This window comes from Gymnoscopelus braueri, assembly GCF_963280865.1.
Source record: "Gymnoscopelus braueri genome assembly, chromosome: 4".
NCBI lineage: Eukaryota > Metazoa > Chordata > Actinopteri > Myctophiformes > Myctophidae > Gymnoscopelus > Gymnoscopelus braueri.
Window position 1 is genome coordinate 10,452,687 of NC_137605.1, and position 21,070 is coordinate 10,473,756.

Sequence of the window (21,070 nt, forward strand, 5' to 3'; positions counted from 1 at the left end):
TGACTGGCCTATTTGCAGGCGATAATTGGCTGCCATCTTCAGCCCTATGTTATACTTTTACTATTTGAAAATAGCAGATCTACAAGCTCACAACGCGCCGTGACGCGTTGAGCTCTCTCTGTCTCTGTCTCTGTCTCTGTCTCTGTCTCTGTCTCTCTCTGTCTCTCTCTCTCTCTGGACACAATGGTATTTATATTATTCTATAACTGTGAACACATTATTATCTAGATGTGTTCATTGATTAAGTTAGATTAGCTGACTTCACAGGCATATTTGTTGATTCATCCACAAGTTTCCTAAGGCATGGTGGGCATCACTTCCTGTCGATTTGACACATGATCAAATCGACAGGAAGTGATGCCCACCATAGGAAACTTGTGGATAGCCTAACAACTGTAGACTATATTTGATTTACCAATGTGTAATTTGAAGTTGGGCTGCTGACTGTGTTAATTGAAGACATACAGTATGCATTGATATTCACTGTCTACCCAGGCACATATTTCACCTCACATTACTGTAACAGACCATCCTTCAGTCCTCTGGTTTGACTGGTAACAGATGGACTGTAATGCCCACAGGTGACAGCTAGAGGGCACATCATGCCCATGACAGACAGCTATATGGTGACTTGATGACATACAATGACAGTCACTGTCAGTCTGGTGCTTGGAGGTATGTTTTTGTTAATATCACATACTGTATTAGCCAACACATTATGGTTATTGTCTCCGCCAGGCCAAAAGGCATGGTGAGAGAGTATGTTTTACCCCCTGTCCGTCCGTCCGTCCGCGTGTCCGTCCGTGTGTCCATCTGCCTGTTGGCAGCTAATCTCCGGCACCGTTGGCCCGGTCGCTGCGAAACTGTGCACACGCACTCCCTGGATGCCAATTCAGAACCTCTGCCCCAATTATTTTACATGGGCCTATTATAGCGCCACCAGGAGGCCGATTTGTGCGAAACCCATTTTTTTATATTACTCCTAAAGATTTGATCCAAACATCACACAAATCAGTACACATTATCTCTATAGTCATGTGATCAACACTGATCTGTCCGATTTTCCATATTCCATCCTTATTGGCTAAGGTTGGCTTCCAAAGTTTGCAGGATTTGTCTGTTTTGAACAAAATGCCTAAAATCATGAACGCAGCTTGCGATTTCCGTGAAATTTCACACGCGCATTCCCACTAGGCCGAGGAAGAAATGCCACCCTTTACAAATTTGCCTGTTATAGCGCCACCAGCAGGTCTAATTTAGCAAAACACATTTTTGGCACAAAATGCCTCAAATCATGAATGCAGATTGCCGTGAAAGGCTTAAGAAGAAATGGCACCCTTTTCACATTGGCCTATTATAGCACCACCAGGAGGCCACAATAACGTACCTGACCTGGCGGAGACCTGTGCTCCGAGGAGCACTTTTTCTAGTTATCATCTTCATTCAGAGTAGGATGTGAATGAGTGAATGTCACATGCTGATGTGTATATGAGCTGCTCATCTAAATAGCTGGATGTAATGTTTTGATTTCATGATTACAGCAGAATAGACACTTACTTATCATGCTCTTCCTCAAACCTGGTTTCAGCCAACACTCTCCACCATGGTCCACACTGGAGTTGGAGGAGAGACAGAAAGTCAGGCCTGAATATTCTCTTTAATCATATAAACTATGATTGATAATGATTTTACACCATTAAACATCAAACAATACAGAATAGCATCACAGTATGATTGAGAAAATTGTTCCCTACTCTAAACCTAGTAGATCATATAGACATCAAGGCTGTGGGTGAAAGCTCATACTGTCTATTGTTCAGTGTACTGATATGACAGGATTTGACGGGATGTATAGATGTACATAATCTCTTTCTGTGTGAGTTCTGTATCTTGATGTAAGTAAGTAAGTACATTTTATTTATATAGCACATTTCACAGAGGAGTCTCACAAAGTGTGTATCAATGAGGACCAGAGGGAGTAATGTTCTGAGTGGAAAGTCATTCGGATCAGCTGTTGTCCAAAACCAAAAACCCACATATCTCTCTGTATCTGTCTTTCTCTCTGTCCCTTTTATGCCCATAAATGGAGATCCCTGATGTCATCAATATGACGTCATCGTACTTACATCATAGACTGGCCTCCAAGTGGTTCTGCCAAGTTACTATGACAACAGGTACAACAGATATTGCATAAGAGAGGGAGATGCGTTCCGAAAAACATCACACTAGCACTGTATTAACAAGACAGGGTGTAATAATGGTGTGGCTTCCCTGTAGATCTCTGACATCAACATTATGACATCAATTTACTTCCTTGACCTACTGGCAGTGTGCACAAGACATTAGACACTGATTGGTGAAGTGGTTTGCTATATTAGCTGAGGACACACACACACACACACACACACGCACACACACACACACACACACACACGCACACGCACACGCACACACGCACACACACACACACACACACACACTCTTCTAGATGGACACATAGGCCTCGTCATCCTAGATGAAAGTTCTAGATGGCTCACCTCATAGGAACCATGGCGTAAAAAGGTTGCCAAATTTGTCCCAAAATGTATAGGCTCAAAACTGTAAGGTTTTCTTATTTCCTGGTTTTGTTGACTATACATTTAATGTAACTATCCAGTCATCCATCCCACCCAAACATGAGTCCTACCCACCCAATCACCCAACACAAATGTTGCGTTTGTCTCACGCACACAGCCTCGCCTGAGTTGAATTGCCTAACTTATTTCTATGTGATGCCTGGTGTTTACACAAGGTCTGAATAGACAGTAGAATAGACAGTAGACACTATGAACATTCACACACAGACCAAGTCTCTCATACCTCAGAGTGTCCAGTCTATAGTGTGGATCCTTCACAACAGCAGAGAGCATCGTTTCTCCTGGATGATTGAAGGTCAAGTTCAACTCTCTCAAATGCAAAGGGTTGGAGCGCAGAGCTGAGGTCAGAGAAGAACAGCCTTTCTTTGTGACCAGACATCCCGACAAACTACACACACAAACACACACACACACACACACACACACACACACACACACACACACACACACACACACACACACACACACACACACACACACACACACACAGCGTATACATACAGTGAGGAGTTTCACAATGTTATATTGTGTTCCATTGATTTTAGAAACTTTTGTTTTATTTAAACACAGTTGAACACAGTTTAGTTTCAGGCATACTGACTTGAGGGTCTCCAGTATGCAGTGTGGACTCCCCAGTCCCACTGCCAGCAAGGTTACGCCAGAATCCTGAAGGTCATTGTTACTCAGGTCCACTTCTCTCAGACTAGAGCTGGAGCTGAGAACTGACGCTAACCCTTGACAGCAACTCTCTGACAGGTTACAGCCACTTAGCCTGAAGAAGCATTAGTAACAAAACATGTTTTTGAATTTACTATTAAAGAAAGATCATATAATATATGAAATATATCCATATATCCAAATATATCAGTGCACCTACATAGCTTTATTGGAGGCTTTGAGCACGGGCAGCAGCCTTAGAAGAGCCTCCTCTGACGCAGAGTATTTCTTCAGGTCAAACACGTCCAGCTCCTTTTCTGAAGACAGCAACATGAAGACCAGAGCTGACCACTGAGCAGAAGAGAGCTTGTCTGTGGAGAGGCAGCCTGACGTCAGGTACTGTTGGATGTTCTCCTCTAGAGAATGATCATTCAGCTCATTCAGACAGTGGAACAGATTGATGCTTCTCTCTGGAGATGGATTCTCTGTGATCTTCTCCTTGATGTATTTGACTGTTTTATGATTGGTCTGGAAGCTTTTTTCTGTCTGTGTCAGCAGTCTTTGTAGGAGTGTCTGATTGGTGTCCAAAGACAGGCCCAGCAGGAAACGGAGGAACAAGTCCAGGTGTCCATTTGGACTCTGTAAGGCCTTGTCTACAGCCCTTTGGTAGAGGTGATTTAACTTAGGTTTGTCTCCAAATAACTTGGGCCAGTTGGAGGTTGCTTGTGGTTCTGACAGTAGGTTGACACCAGTGTTGATGAAGGAGACAAAGACATAAAGAGCAGCAAGAAACTCCTGAACACTAAGATGGACAAAGCAGAACACTGTGTCCTCGTACAACCCACTCTCCTCTTTAAATATCTGTGTAAACATTCCAGAGTACACAGTGGCATCTCTGATATCAATGCCACACTCTCTCAGGTCTGCTTCATAGAATATCAGGTTGCCTTTTTCTAGCTGTTCAAATGCCAGTTTTCCCAAAGACAGAATGATCTTGGTATTTTCTGGAGTCTTGTCAGCATGTGTCTGAGCTCCATCATGATATTTCACATTCTTCTGTTTGGACTGAACCAACATGAAGTGGAGGTACATCTCAGTCAGGTACTTTGGCAGCAATCCTTTCACATCTGTTCTCAACAAGTCCTCCAGAACTGCGGCAGTGATCCAACAGAAGACTGGGATGTGACACATGATGTGGAGGCTTTTGGATTTCTTGACGTGTGAGATGATTGGGCGTGCCTGCTTCTCATCCCCAAATCTCTTGATGAAGTACTCCTCCTTCTGTGGATCGGTGAATCCTCTCACCTCTGTCACCCTGTCAACATAATCAGTTGGGATCTGATCGGCTGCTGCAGGTCGTGTAGTTATCCAGATGCGAGCAGAGGGAAGCAGGTTTCCGTTGATGAGGTTTATCAGCAGCACGTCTATCGAGGTTGGCGTTGTGACATCAGTTACAATCTCATTGTTTTGGAAGTCTAAAGGAAGCCTCAATTCATCTAATCCATCAAGGATGAACACAACTTGGAACTCTTTTAAGCTGCAGATTAGTGGTTTCATGATTCCACCAAAGAAATGACGAAGAAGTCCCACCAAGCTGTACTTCTTCTCCTTCATCAGATTCAGCTCTCGGAAAGTGAGTGGAAACATGAAGTGGATATTCTGGTTGGCTTTGTCTGCTGCCCAGTCCAGAGCACACTTCTGAGTTAAGACTGTTTTACCAATGCCGGCCACTCCCTTTGTCATCACTGTTCTGATTGGTTCATCTTGTCCAGGTAAAGGTTTGAACATGTCTTCAAATCTGATTGGTGTCTCTGGTCTCGCTGGTTTCCTGGATGCTGTTTCAATCTGTCTGACTTCATGTTCTTTATTGACCTCTCCACTGCCTCCCTCTGTGATGTAGAGCTCTGTGAAGATCTGATTTAGAAGTGTTGGGTTTCCCTCTTTAGCAATCCACTCAGACAAATTCTTACACTTCTGCCTCAGATTAGACTTGAGTTGTTGTTGACTAACAGGAGCAAGAGTTTCTAAACCAAAGAACGGAAGACACCAGTGAGTATATATGTTAACGTAAGTGACCGACCAGATAGTAATAAAACAAATTGCCAGAAGAAGATCTTCATCTTTATTACTGTTGTTATTGTTGTTATGTTGTTGTTAGCACAGTATTGTGGACATCATCACGCTTGCATTTGGCTGCTTATACCTGCATGACTAGTGACAATTAAATCCTCTAGATTATTGATTCCTGGTGTGTCTACTACACTTGTACACTTCTGATACAGATTATATTTATCCTTTCCAATGCATGTGTGGCAGGGTAATGCAATTGGTCCTTTATAAGTATTATTTGAATATTAAATAAAGTAACAAATGAAGTTATAGTTAATAGCTTATTGTGTGAATTGTTTCTAAGAATCATAGAGATCTGCTTGGAGATATGTTTACATCGACCACAGAGTTGTCGAAATGTATTATTTTGCCTCAATTTCCCTCCATCATGTATAAATATGTGAATAAAGACTTTTTTACTGCTCTCCATCATGTTAAAGGTGTGAATAAAGACTTTCTTACTGCTCTCCATCATGTTAAAGGTATGAATAAAGACTTTAAAAAAAAGACATGTTAAAGGGATATTTCACTTTCAAAAAAGACTTTTGGTCATTTAATCGTCTACTCAGGCTTTTGTGAGCCCCCCAGACAGTTTTTAAGTTGCTTGATTCAGTATTTAGATATTTGATATTCATTTGATCAGACACGCCCCCTTCTTATACAAACCCATTATAACTTCAAACTCCATTCTTAACATGTTAGATTCATCAAAAACACCCGTCCTTGGTTCTGGTGACTCACCCTGCCCTCCTAATACGCGAGGGGGCCGTGTTTTTTCGAGAAAAAAAAATTAAATAATTAATTAAATACAATAAAAACATTAAATAAAATAAATGAAAAAAAGAATCGAAAAAACACGGCCCCCTCACGTATTAGGAGGGCAGGGTGAGTCAGCAGAACCAAGGACGGGTGTTTTTGATAAATCTAACAGGTTAAAAATTGAGTTTGAAGTTATAATGGGTTTGTATAGGAAGGGGGCGTGTCTGATAAAATGATTATCAAATATCTAAATACTAAATCAAGCAACTTAAAAACGGTCTCACAAAAGCCTGAGTAGACGATAAAATGACCCAAAGTTTTTTTGAAAGTGAAATATCCCTTTAAAGGTGTGAATAAAGACTTTCTTACTGCTCTCCATCATCTTAAGGTATGAATAAGGACTGTCTTACTGCTCTCTATCATGTTAAAGGTGTGAATAAAGACTTTCTTACTACTCTCCATCATGTTAAAGGTGTGAATAAAGACTTTCTTACTGATCTCCAGGATGTCAGCCAGCTTCTCCTGCTTCAGACTCCTCAGGAGGTGCAGTGTGATCTTCAGAGCTCCCTCTGTGATGCTTCTCCTCTCCTCCTCATCCTCACCATCCACCTCCTCCCCCTCCTCCTTCTGACTCTCTAAGCATTCTGGGTAATCTTTTGTCAGAACCCTCTGGAACCTCTTCATCTCCTTCTTCACAAATGTTACGAGATTCTCTTCAAGCAGCTGAAACACATAATAATATAATAAAGTTTAAATTCAACAATATTGAATTGATTGATTCATTTGGGCAGACCAAGGACCAGATGGGGGGATTATATCTCCATGCTGGCCATGGAACGCCTCAGGATCCCCCAGTATGAAGTGGCTAATGTTGCCCGGAGCTCTCTGCTGGAACTCTTACCCCCACGACTGACTTAGTCTGGATAAGCAGATGCGGATAGATGGATTGATGAATTGAGTTAACCCTCGTAGGGTCCTCGGGTCCTTTTAACCCGGTTTAACATTTTCAACATGAATTAAAAGTATGTAAAAAAAATGTGTTCTCTATGAAACTTCTTCTATTTGTCTTATTTACTGTACTAAACATGTGATATGAAAATGAAAATTTTCATTTTCATGACTAAAACACGAAGACCCTACGAGGTAAAGTCCATCACTTTTCATTACACTGGGCAACAGTGTACTGGTCATTTTCACAGTGTCATAGAAGAAAAGTCTTGGATATGCAATATCTCCCAAAAGCGTCCTTGTCCTTGTGATGAAGGTGAAGTGTCATCAAACAATAAATACCACACCTCAAGCAGACTGCCAAGAGCAGAGTGTGTAAAATATGAAAAAAAAGTGCATAACAATTACAGTTAATTCATAAACTGGTCCTATGAGAAGTGTTTATCTTTGTAAAACCCAGTTCATATAAGATTGTCTCAGAGAACAATGGCAATAAGTAAAATACATTTATATTAGGCCTAGGCCACCAGGTCCTGTCAGCCATTGCTGCTCCCAGTTCTTTTTGTTTTCAGCTGGATAAATGCTTTGGTGGACACACGACCTACGTGTCTCTATTGTGATCACCTCACCATGTTTCCACTTCATTGCATTTGTAGAGGAAATACCTTAAATATGGAGTCCAGCTCTGTGTGATGTTCCTGAGCTGACTGACCACTGGGACCCTGAGATATATACTGGTCTCTGTGGAACACACACACATGCACGCACGCACGCACGCACGCACGCACGCACGCGCACGCGCACGCACGCACGCACGCACGCACGCACGCACGCACGCACGCACGCACGCACGCACACACACACACACACACACACACACACACACACACACACACACACACACACACACACACTCCAGAGATTAATGTGAAATACAAATAAACTTTTTCACTGCAGTTTGGGGTCCTCAACATTTTCAGAAATTGAGCCATCGTAAAAATGCCTTGTGGCGACCATGGTGGCCATGGTGACCATGTGTGTTGTAATATGTTGACCATATAAACATATAGACATACTATATTCTGTATTTTCATGTTTGGTTCAGGAGATATGATGAAAAGTAAATAATTAGGTTATGGCATAAAAAGTGGCGGCCTTAGCTATGTTTCACCTGTTTCAATTAAAACGGGCCCCGCCCTCAGGGCTTACTGTCAGCCCCCCCTCGCACCGGGGCTCTCTCTCTCTCTCTCTCTCTCTTGCTCTCTCTCTCTCTCTCTCTGTAAGTTACACCTATTTCCTGTTAATAACAACCTGGGTAAAATGTGGGGCATTGGAGGGTAAAGGGGTGACACTTTATTGTGAAAGGACGACAGGAAGAGGAGAGGTTTTGTTGCTGCAAAGACGGCAGCGCACGGTATTGAACAGTCAAAAAACAATGTACATTAACGTTACCACTTCAGCTGAAAAGCTCTAAGGAGACAATGATCATCACAAATGCATAAATCAACTTTCCCCCGAAGCTCTCCCAAGCACAGACGCATGTGAATAGCCTCTTTATTGCCTGAACAGGTCAGCTGAGCAAAGTAAAGGATGTAGCATTGTCATATTTAAATATTATTATAATATTATTCACATTAGCTCTTGAAACAGGCCCCCTGATTATTAAAGGGATAGTTCACCCCCAAAAAGACTTTTTTTTCTATCGATTAGTCACCCCATGGAGACTTGAATTCATGGATATTGAACCGGCAGCGGTTCCGGCTAGGGTTGCCACCCGTCCCGTAAAATACGGAATCGTCCCGTAATTGGAAACTAAACCAAGTTTATTAATTTGATGAAAAAGTTAATGATTCACAGATGTGGCACTTATCCTGTGGATTACACACATACCCTCTTATAGACGGCTAGTCTCCTGCAGAGTAACGTTGTAAGAAAAGTCAAAGATATGAATAGTTGGTCCAATAATCCCAGGACTTCTGATATTTGATCAGTAGAGTCTGATAACAAAATTATGCCATCTGTTGTTTTCTGATACTTTAACCTCTGATCAGTCCAGTGGTGTCCATCTTTGAAGTCAATTTGTATAAGCTACATTGAGTTTCTACATACTGCTCTTTCTGTAGCGCCGCCATAAGTGGGCAGTATACAAAGGTGTGCTCAAAGCTCCGAATAGTGTGGAATAAACTTACGATCAATCATTGAAGGAGCCATTCTGACTTTGTGCCTTTAAGCCTGGTGTGGGCGGGTTGTGTGTGCATAACATTCTACGTTGCCTGTAGATATCACCAGATAGGTTATTTTTTAGGTTATTTGATCTCATCACAGACCTTAAAGCCTCACTATGTAACGTTTTAACAACTATGTCCCACACAATTATAGAGGTACATGTTTAAGCAATAACAATCATCCTTCCATAAATGCATAGACTCAGGGGGTCCCTGCAAGGGGCTTGACTGTATTCGGTTGTTAAGGACGTTAACAACCGTTGCGCCCCGCCAGAATAACTTCCGGGTCCAAGTGTGTATTTTCCCAATATGCGCAGTGTGTCCCTCGCTGTTTTAACAGATCTGAGACTAAAACAACGACTAAAGTGTCATTCTACCTCTTTCCTGGCAATGACAAAGAGAAGAGGAAAAAAAATATATATATATAAATACATAGAAAAAATATGTATATTAGAATGTTAATAATAATAATAAATAAATATAAATATAAATATATATATTAGCCTAATTTTTACTGTCTATGATATTAGCATTAAGACCCTTATTAACCCTCAATGGTTCATTTCTGAAAAAGGAGGTTATTGTAAAAAGATTGACGGGTTCCAACATGTTTGTTTACAATGAAGAGTGGACGGCGCTGGTGCCTTTTGGACCCGGACGTGACGTCGGACTACAAAATGACGTCAGACTTAAAAACTGAATTACTATGTATAGGGGGGACAATGAGTTTCATCCTGGCATCTGCAAAGGCAGAACTGCCAGTCAAAGCGAAGGCTGTCCAATAAAAGCACGTCCTCGCCAGGTATGCTTGCAGAGAAAGGGTAATGAAGTCAAAGACATTGGCTGCCATGTTATTTGTGTCCAAAGTGGCCACTGATACCCCAAACTACATATTGCTGCTTTAAGGGCTGTAACAGACAGACAAAATACAGGAAATTACAGTTTACTGTCTTCCCTACTTCTAATAATCATGATAGTACTCTGCTTTGCATTGTATATGATGTCACAGTCTGAGCCATATTGAGAGCAGACCCTCAGTTAACTCCCTGCAACTATAATGAACACTTAATTTTGAATTGAACATGAATTAATTTGTTCTAGATGTGTCTTCAACCCCTGATTCAGAAACAACAGGCTCATTTAAGATGCTGCATTACCTGTAGGAAAGACATTGTGACATTTTTACATTCTGACCTCTGATCAGTAGAGTGGTGTCCATCTTTGAAGTCAATCCATCTTCCCTTGGACTGGTCACTCTTCATGGAGACACAGCTGGGTACAGGAGACTCAACCCTGACACCATGACAACCAACATGAAACATTACATTTATTCATATGAAGATTACATTAAAATATGAAGATGAAAGTGGTGTACTGTGGATGTTTAAACTAACGGAGCGCAACGTCAGGTGCGCGTGCACACGCTCGCACATACATGTGAGCGATATTTAATATGTAGGCCTATTTATTAACCCACAATCGAATGTTATTCTATTTAATTTACTTGCATAAATCTTTTGAAAATAGCAGATCTACAAGCTCACAACATGTCGTGTTGTGAGCTTGTAGATCTGCTATTTTCAAAAGATTTGTATACATATTAAACGGATCATCCGTGAGAGTACACATTTTATTATTATTATTTCTACAAATTATATGTGTGAGTGTGTGTGTGTGTGGGGGGGGTATTTTTATCGATTTATTTCACTGTATTCGTTACGAAGGGCCCCAGGCGCTCGTAAGAAACTGCTGCGTAGGACAGCACTACATAGGCTACAAAGCTTTTCGGGAAACAGGTTTGCTTCTAAATTACTTCGTCCAGGAGGTCTTACGTGCTGTTTCCCCTGAAGCCAGTTAAGCAGACACGTAACGCTGTGCTCTTGAGAACCTGCGACAGTGTTTTTTCCCGAAGCCAGCTAGATAGCAGACAGCACAACCAGCTGCTAGTGCGTAGATGTTTTGCTAATGCGCAGCTGTGTAGGAGGCTCTTATGCAGCTGAAATCGCTTTGGGAAACCCGGCCATTGTGATTATTGGACACTTTGAAACACTTTCTCCTCTCAACAAATGACATGCCATCTGTTTTTGCACCATTTTCACTGTAGTCACTCATATACCATTGATTTGGATTGTTTCATTGTCTGACATATCTCATATTCGTACACTCCATTAATCATTGTCTTAAAAAAAACATAAATGTATTTCTCCTTCAAAGATAAATATATTTATGTATGTCATTTTTCTTTTCATTGTGAAGTGTTTTTATTGTGATATTTAATTAATTTAATTGAATACCGTAGATAAGACATTGTGATAGTTTTACATTCTGACCTCTGATCAGTGGAGTGGTGTCCATCTTTGAAGTTAATATATCCTCCCTTGGAGTGGTCACTCTTCATGGAGACACAGCTGGGTACAGGAGACTCTGCTCTCTGCTGATCAACCCTGTCACCATGACAACCAACATGAAACATTACATTTATTCATTAATCAAACACCATATTTTTAAATTAGGACATAGAGACTGCGTGCGTGCGTGTGTGTTTGTGCATTCTGCATGGACAGTTCCATAGGCGTGTCAAAAGTATTACATAATCGCCTGTTTGCAATTATTTGAGATTTCGCAATGATGTTGCATAATCATTTCCCTTCATCTGTATAAATGCATCTATGTGACACGTTCTGAGATTGGAGATCAAGATTTTGATTATGGGTACTGGTCAATTTCTGTGTGTATTCATTTGTCGTATCTGTCCTGTGCAAAATGTTTTGTTTAAAAAGCCTAAAAGGTAAACAGAAAAATTCTGTCCAAAACTCACACATATCGGTACACATTATATATATATATATATACACACACACACACACACACACACACACACACACACACACACACACACACACACACACACACACAGTGGCGTAACGCAGAATCGCGGGGCCTCCCCGCGGGAGTTTCACGTGAGGCCCACGTAGCCTACATGCACGCGCGCACACAACCTGAAAAATTTCGGGTCTAATTCGGATCTAATTGGGTTCTATTTGACCAATATAAATCAACTTTTTTCTTTTTTTTTGCTGTAAAAATATTTGTATTAGCGCAGGCGGGGCCCCCCCTGCTGGTGGCCCCCCCGCACCGCATCACTTGCTACCCCTCCGTTACGCCACTGCACACACACACACACACACACACACACACGCATACACACTAGGGGTGTCACGATACGCCTAATCCACGATTCGATTCGGCTTTCGATTTTACGCTCACGATTCGATTCGATATTCGATTTTTATTACATTTTAAGGCTATTGTCTCTTGATTTGTAAAGAAAAACACTTGTTTCTCAATAAATACATTACAATGTTTATAAGAATTATACATTAAAAATGAGAATCTAGAATAATACAATGTTTAACATATTAATAATATAAACTTTGGGTTTTATCAACTGTCATTGACATTTTCAGATTCTTCTTTAAGAAGATTAGTTAACATTCTTTGAAAGGTTATGATTTTTCCCATTCCAAGTGGCTATCACTGAATTCCAAAGTTTGTGGGCCCTAGGTAGACAACCCGGCCTGGCGGAGATTGGCGGAGATCTGTGCTCTGATGAGGAGCGTTCTAGTTAATTCTACAGTTACTACTACTATATTAACTACAGTATAGTAATTCTTTAGTAACTCTTGCCTTAATTTCTCATACATCGCAGGCAACGCGCTTGTGCTCAAATGCGATCTGCTGCCATGGCACTTTGTAACATTACATATCTGTTTGAATATTTAAATACAGCGTTCTCCACCACTGAAAAGGTTTGCATATCACAAGACTGTGCTCGTTATTTCTTGAGTGCGACCCGCCAGTCGAATTACGTGTGAGTTTGGGAAGAAACACACGGTTTCTCTCTCTGTCAACCCGGCTATGAGGCTTCCTTTTTCCCCGTCGGAAGGAGGAACGTACAGAAAAACAGCAACCTTTTTTTTTTCTTTTTTCTTTTTTTTCTCTCTTCATACCAGTAACCTGAAAGCTGATTGTATGACATTCTGTATAGTAGTGTGTATATCTGCCTGCCTCTTATATATCATCATGATTTGTGTGCATGGGGTTCTCATCTTAAACAAGCTTAGTGCTTAATGAGAGTTCCAGTTTAGTAGACCTTGTATTGTGAATTTGTACTTCCATGTACTGTTATGTACTGTCATGTACTATTCTCATGTCTTACTAAATAAACTACATCAATCAATCAAACCTGCGTTGCCAGATGTTGTGAGAGAAACAAGCAACCAGTTCTATGAAAAGAACCCTAACCCTAACCCAAAATAAGCGAGCCCAAAGTAGCTTATAATAAGAAGACTTAGCAACACTGCCTTGGCAACACTGCCTTGGACGCTGGACAGTGAGAATAGCGATACGGCTTATAATTTCGGTACACTGTATCGAACGTCAATTTCGATTCATTTTCGGTACGTATCGAGTATTGTGACACCCTTAATACACGCACGCACGCACGCACGCACGCACGCACGCACGCACGCACGCACGCACGCACGCACGCACGCACACACACACACACACACACACACACACACACACACACACACACACACACACACACACACACACACACACACACACACACACACATTATCTTTGGGGTCTTGTGATCAAGACATATCGGTCCGATTTTTCAGTTTCATTCCAATTGGCTATGGCTGCTTTCCAAAGTTTAAGGGCCCTGGGTAGCCAACCCGGCCTGGCAGAGGCTGGCGCTCAGAGGAGCTAGTTATTATGGATATTGCTGACTTTACAGACGACAGTGTTACTTACATTGAGCTGGTATCCTCCAAACAGACAAGGCCTCCCAGGGATCTTTGGTGGTTTTGAACCCTATACTTCATGGCTCAACACATTCCGGAGCATTATCAACTTGCAGATCTAATGTTTTCCCAGAATATTCATCCAAGAATAGGGACACTAGGGTTTGTGTTAAGTTTCAAAACATCACTTTGAAGACAGATCTTTTATTTTATTTGTATGAATAAATCTAAATAGAAACAAGTGACCTCTACTGAGTCTACTCTAAACCATGTGTTGTTTTCTGATAGTTTTAGATTCTGACCTCTGATCAGTAGAGTGGTGTCCATCTTTGAAGTTAATAAATCCTCCCTTGGAGTGGTCACTCTTCATGGAGACACAGCTGGGTACAGGAGACTCTGCTCTTTGCTGATCAACCCTGACACCATGACAACCAACATGAAACATTACATTTATTCATCAACTAATATATGTGTGTGTGTGTGTGTGTGTGTGTGTGTGTGTGTGTGTGTGTGTGTGTGTGTGTGTGTGTGTGTGTGTGTGTGTGTGTGTGTGTGTGTGTGTGTGTGTGTGTGTGTGTGTGTGTGTGTGTGTGTGTGTGTGTGTGTGTGTGTGTGTGTGTGTGTGTGTGTGTGTGTGTGTGTGTGTGTGTGTGTGTGTGTGTGTGTGTGTGTGTGTGTGTGTGTGAGAGAGTAAACATGGGGATAGACATACTATATTCTGTATTATCATGTTTGGTTCAGGAGATATGATGCAAAGTAAATAGTTAGGTTATGGCATAAAAAGTGGCGGCCTTAGCTATGTTTCACCTGTTTCAATTAAAACGGGCCCCGCCCTCAGGGCTCACTGTCAGCCCCCCCCCCTCCTCCTCGCACCGGGTCTCTCTCTCTCTCTCTCTCTCTCTCTCTCTCTCTCTCTCTCTCTCTCTCTCTCTCTCTCTCTCTCTCTCTCTCTGTCTCTCTCTTTAAGTTACACCTATTTCCTGTTAATAACAACCTGGGTAAAATGTGGGGCATTGGAAGGTAAAGGGGAGACACTTAGTTAGTTCACCCCCCAAATGACTTTTTTTCCTATCGATTAGTCACCCCATGGAGGGTTGAATTCATGGATATTGAACCGGCAGCGGTTCCGGTAGAAGACACAAAGAGTCTCCTTTGTAGCTCCTACCGGAACCGCTGGTCATAAAATTATTGGCTTAGGAATGTGACAAAAACTAAAAAAATATCCTTGAATTCAAGTCTCCATGTGGTGACTAATCGATAGAAAAAAAGTAATTTTTGGGGTGAACTATCCCTTTAAGGCCGCCCCTGGGCGTAAAGGTAAATGGCTGCTATCGCCGCCAGGAGGCTTTTTTGCAATAGCTCTATTGTTTTTGTCATGTTTTTTTGTATAAATTATATATATATATGTTTATTTAACAGGGACAATACAAAAAACAATGTATCAAGTTATAAAAACATGAAACCATTGCATTGTATGTGGGGTTTCTAGCCGTGGTTAATGTGTGACCCCTGTTCCTGGTTTAGGCCTTTCTATACAAATATCTACCTAGTTAAAAAAATATTCAATTACAATAAGCACATGCAAGAAGCTCTTATCTAAACAAAGCAATAATATTCCCAAATAATAGTTATGAAAGCAACGACGTTGATGTTTTCAAACGTGCCTAACATATTAGTGTTCACAGTTTTGGTTTGACCAGTATTTAAGCCTTTCATTAAATATTTTGAGTCAGTTTCAGTTGGTAGGGCATTCCACAAGTGTATCTGCAGTTGCCATTCACTGGTCCCCTTGTGGTGACTATTAGTTCAGGACCTCAAACTGTGCATGTGTACCAAGTTTATTAATTTGATGAAAAAGTGAATGATTCACAGATGTGGCACTTATCCTGTGGATTACACACATACCCTCTTACAGACGGCTAGTCTCCTGCAGAGTAACGTTGTAAGAAAAGTCAAAGATATGAATAGTTGGTCCAATAATCCCAGGACTTCTGATATTTGATCAGTAGAGTCTGATAACAAAATTATGCCATCTGTTGTTTTCTGATACTTTAACCTCTGATCAGTCGAGTGGTGTCCATCTTTGAAGTCAATTTGTATAAGCTACATTGAGTTTCTACATACTGCTCTTTCTGTAGCGCCGCCATAAGTGGGCAGTATACATAGGTGTGCACAAAGCTCTGAATAGTGTGGAATAAACTCACGATCAATCATGTTAGCTTGTGCATAACATTCTACGTTGCCTGTAGATATTCCTATCACCAGATAGGTTATTTTTTATATAATAGGCTAAGTATTTGATCTCATCACAGACCTTAACACATTAACCGCCAAGGCCGTAGTACTACGGTCCATTAAATCCACCTGTTAAGCGCCAAGACCGTAGCCCTACGGTCTACGGTCTTTTTAATGTTCCAGGTTAGATTACCCCCTCAGGCACATTGTCAGTTAATCTCATCCATGAAAATTACATAGAAGTTGAAAAAAAAGTGGGGGAAAAAAATATTATCATTATTATTGTTATTATTATTATTACAAAACACTAAAGCCAAGATATAACGTCAATCAGGGGGTCAGGGGTCCGCCATCAACCGAAGGTAGGACTTTGTTCTTTTTACAGCGCCCTAACCCGCCTCGGGAGTCACCGTCCCTGGGCGCGGACGTGGAACCAGGGACCCCCGGGGGTCCCTGGTTTCTCTCCTCTCTCTCTCTCTCCTCTCCTTTCTCTCTCTCTCCGCAGGCTCGACGCCACCGTCCCAGGGCACGGAGGGTGTGTGTGTGTGTGTGTGTGTGTGTGTGCATGTGTGTGTGCGTGTGCGTGTGCGTGTGCGTGCGTGTAGTTGCCGATCGCTGTAGTCGCCGATCGCGTTGTTGTTTGAAACAAAGAGAAACAAAGTGGAAACAACGTTGTTGTTTGAAACAAAGAGAAAAAGTTACGCTTGTGTTTGTGTGTGTGCGCGCGCATGCCTCACACAGACGCACACAAGAGTTGCCGATCGCTAGTTGTTGTTATGAAACAAACAAAGAAAAACGTGGGCGTGTGCGTGTGTGTGTGAGGCTGCACAGACGCGCGCTCACACACATACAGTTAGTCTCTTTGAAACAAAAAAAAAGGCTTTGGCTTCCGAGGCTAGCTAGTCTCTCCCTCTCCCGTGTTCGGATCGCCGTGCTCACAACCGTGTGTTGTGGATCGGCTATTTCCCCACTCGACTTGAAATGTGATGTGTGGACTATTAGTCAATGTAGTAAGTTACGCGGTACAAATAGTACATATCTATCACTTTGTTTTTTGGGCATGTTTTCATAGACCTGGTTGCTTATTTCTCTCTCACAACCTGGCGTGGAATGTGTCTCACATGACCGCTAGCAGAGGGTCTTCAACCTGTGGGTTGGGATCTCAACGCCTCGTTGTGAGCTTGTAGATAGATATACTTTATTGTCCTTGCGGAAATTCATTTTGTACCAAGCAGCCATCAGGATACAAAAAAATCACAAAACATAACATAAATATATAGACAGATCACACAATACAGACAGACAGACAGACAGACAGACAGACAGACAGACAGACAGACAGACAGACAGACAGACAGACAGACAGACAGACAGACAGACAGACGACAGACAGACAGACAGGAGAGGAAGAAGAAGAGAGGGCTAGCTTGTAGATCTGCTATTTTCACAATATTTATCTGTGGAAGCAGTCAAACAAAATGGTGGTCCCCTGTTCAAATATGATTATTTTGGGGGGTCACGCCCTGGCATCCCTTATTTTTATTTATTTATTTTCACAAATTGTCATAAATGGCATAAAAGAAAAAAAAGCTGATCTACAAGCTCAGTAAAAGCTTGTAGATCTGCTATTTGTTGCTATGAATACAGGTGTGGCTTGAGATTTTGACTTGTGTGGGCAAAAAGTTTGGAAAAGGAAGCTCTCGTTGAATGTATTGATGTTGCACTTTGAACTTTGAATTATTATTTATTATTTTTTGGAAAAAAAATATTTAGAAAAAAAATAAATACAGTGAAAAATGTTTTTTGAAATGAGCTGAAATAAGCTTGCACTTTGGAAACAGTGATAAATGTACAATCAAAGGCAGTTTATTTTACTTTATTTTATAAACAAGTATTGTTTACATGACTGATGTCAATGAAGGTGCAAAATAAATGTCAAACACTTTTGAAATCATTTTATGCCTCTAAAGTGTGTGTCTTACTAAAATACTCATAACTCTGATTCTAAACAAAAGGTCTGTTTTTGGTGAAAACCAAGCTGTATTCAACTACCTCTAGCTAAAAAAACGGAACATGCTATCAACTCACTTTTTTTTCAGATGAAAGAAGAGATTCTAAGCTTTGTTTTGAGATATTCCATGTGTTCATAGTCATAGCACAAACTACGTAAGTCCTCAAAGATGAGTCAGAATGGTCAAAATGTCTGGCAGTCAGGGCCGCATTAACCGTGGAACTTAGTGGAACTTGTGTTCCACGGCCTGAGCCTGCAGGGGCCCTGTGTGAATTATGTATTTAAAAATATATATATTATTGTAAAAAAAAATATATATATATATTATTTTATTATAATATTATATATATTCTTCTTCTTATTATTTATAAAAATGTATATATTCGGGCCCTGCTGTGTGAATTATATATATTTAGAAACATATGTTGCTTTATTTTTAATGTTGCGCGGGCCGCGGCAGAACAGATGCAAACCTCTTGCATACCGTTGCTGGTACTGATGTGTCACCTCTACTTCCTGTAAGTAGACAAAAAAATAAAACTACTGTCGACTAATCTTTACAAGCGGCTCTTATTTTGAAATCCTCCGCTTTTATGGTAACTTTGTTTCTGTTAACCAGTATGAGTCTGCTATCATGGTCTGTGACCGCAACACAAATAAACAAGAACCATGTGGATTAAACGCAAGATTTGGGCCAATGTTCATATTATTTACGATATGAAAACCAGCTCCTGTGACTTAAACATTGTACAAAATTTGGAAGTGCTGTGTGTTAAACTCTTTGAACCTCGGCGCAGCATGGTGAGTTAACCTGACAATGAAGATGTGTGTGTGTGTGTGTGTTTGTTTGAAGTAGACTGTATCTCACGTGCTGTGTTTGAATAATGTAGCTCACGGTTGTTAATGTCATCTCTGTCTGTCTGTCTGTCTGTCTTGCTACCATAATGTACACTGTGAAAATCTAAATGACATATTCTTAATACATTTGTACTGTGCAAATAGCTGAATAGGATGGGTATAGGTCTACGCTACTGTATTTTAACATCAGTCGGTCATAATGGTGAGCCATAATATTATTTTCTGAGGTGGTAAAAAGGTTGAGAACCACTGCGGTAGACTTCAAGAGGTCTTTTTACTTTAACTTTTCAAGTACATTTCAGAGCCTGTACTTTTGTACTTTTACTTGAGTAATTAGTTGAATGAGTACTTTTACTAAAGTCGCTTTTTACATAAGTAAATGTATATGAGGCTACTTCTACTTTAAGTGAAGAAAGTGAGTAGTACTTTTACCATCTCTGCTGAGTATTGTTTTCTCAATTCTAAACTTGAATTGTTTAATTTCTTATGAAGAATAAGAAAATAAATATGAAACATTTGTTACCCATCTCATCACCATATGTCTAGTAGGCTACGACTGTAATGACCATAAAGTAACCTCCTTAATAATAAATGTAATTTGTAATGATAGACACTGTAGTTATAGCATAGACTGAAGTTGGAAAGGCTCTGCCCAGTGCCTGTGTCAGCACCGATCGTGCTGGCGGTGGCACGTGCACCAAACGCACGTGCGCGTGAACGCACCCAATATTGTCCGATTAATGTTGAGGGGGGGCCTTTGATTTGGTGTAGTTCCACGGCCCTGAGGGGCCTTAATGCGGCCCTGCTGGCAGTGGGGAAGCCTTTTCTAGAAAACCCCTTGGCAGTCAATGTGTTAAAGCCTCACTATGTAACTTTTTAACAACTATCAATCATATTATGTCCCACAAAATTATAGAGGTACATGTTTAAACAATCATCCTTCCATAAATGTATAGACTCAGGGGGTCCCTGCAAGGGGCTTGACTGTATTACTATGTGTAGGGGGGACAATGAGTTTCATCCTGGCATCTGCAAAGGCAGAACTGCCAGTCAAAGCGAAGACTGTCCAATAAAAGCACGTCCTCGCCAGGCATGCTTGCAGAGAAAGGGTAATGAAGTCAAAGACATTGGCTGCCATGTTATTTGTGTCCAAAGTGGCCACTGATACCCCAAACTACATAGTGCTGCTTTAAGGGCTGTAGCAGACAGACAAAATACAGGAAATTACAGTTTACTGTCTTCCCTACTTCTAATAATCATGATAGTACTCTGCTTTATATTGTATATGATGTCACAGTCTGAGCCATATTGAGAGCAGACCTTCAGTTAACTCCCTGCAAATAATGAACACTTAATTTTGAATTGAACATGAATTAATTTGTTCTAGATGTGTCTTCAACCCCTGATTCAGAAATAACAGGCTCATTTAAGATGCTGCATTACCTGTAGGAAAGACATTGTGATAGTTTTACATTCTGACCTCTGATCAGTAGAGTGGTGTCCATCTTTGAAGTCAATCCATCCTCCCTTGGAGTGGTCACTCTTCATGGAGACACAGCTGGGTACAGGAGACTCTGCTCTCTGCTGATCAACCCTGACACCATGACAACCAAAATGAAACATTACATTTATTCATATGAAGATTACATTATAATATGAAGATGAAAGTGGTGTACTGTTGATGTTTAAACTAACAGAGCGCAACGTCAGGCGCGCGTGCACACGCTCGCACATACATGTGCACGTGATCCTATTTAATATGTAGGCCTATTTATTAACCCACAATCGAATGTTATTCTATTTAATTTACTTGCATAA

The 21,070-nt window shown here is 41.0% G+C and overlaps 1 protein-coding gene across 2 annotated transcripts in view; it reads right to left on the reverse strand.

Moving 5' to 3' along the window:
* The window catches only part of LOC308083135 (protein NLRC3-like), a 36,608-nt gene that overhangs the window by 1,793 nt on the left and 13,745 nt on the right, over window positions 1-21,070 (reverse strand). Inside the window, exons 5-14 of one of the 2 annotated variants that reach the window (XM_080425293.1) lie at window positions 20,733-20,846; window positions 14,451-14,564; window positions 11,665-11,778; window positions 10,529-10,627; window positions 7,775-7,850; window positions 6,656-6,884; window positions 3,514-5,317; window positions 3,238-3,408; window positions 2,860-3,024; window positions 1,558-1,613 (exon numbers count right to left, since the gene is read on the reverse strand). In XM_080425293.1, the coding sequence (XP_080281419.1) occupies window positions 1,558-1,613; window positions 2,860-3,024; window positions 3,238-3,408; window positions 3,514-5,317; window positions 6,656-6,884; window positions 7,775-7,850; window positions 10,529-10,627; window positions 11,665-11,778; window positions 14,451-14,564; window positions 20,733-20,846 (2,942 nt within the window). The remainder of the gene's footprint in view (window positions 1-1,557; window positions 1,614-2,859; window positions 3,025-3,237; window positions 3,409-3,513; window positions 5,318-6,655; window positions 6,885-7,774; window positions 7,851-10,528; window positions 10,628-11,664; window positions 11,779-14,450; window positions 14,565-20,732; window positions 20,847-21,070) is intronic. The other variant, XM_080425294.1, reaches the window with a different exon arrangement.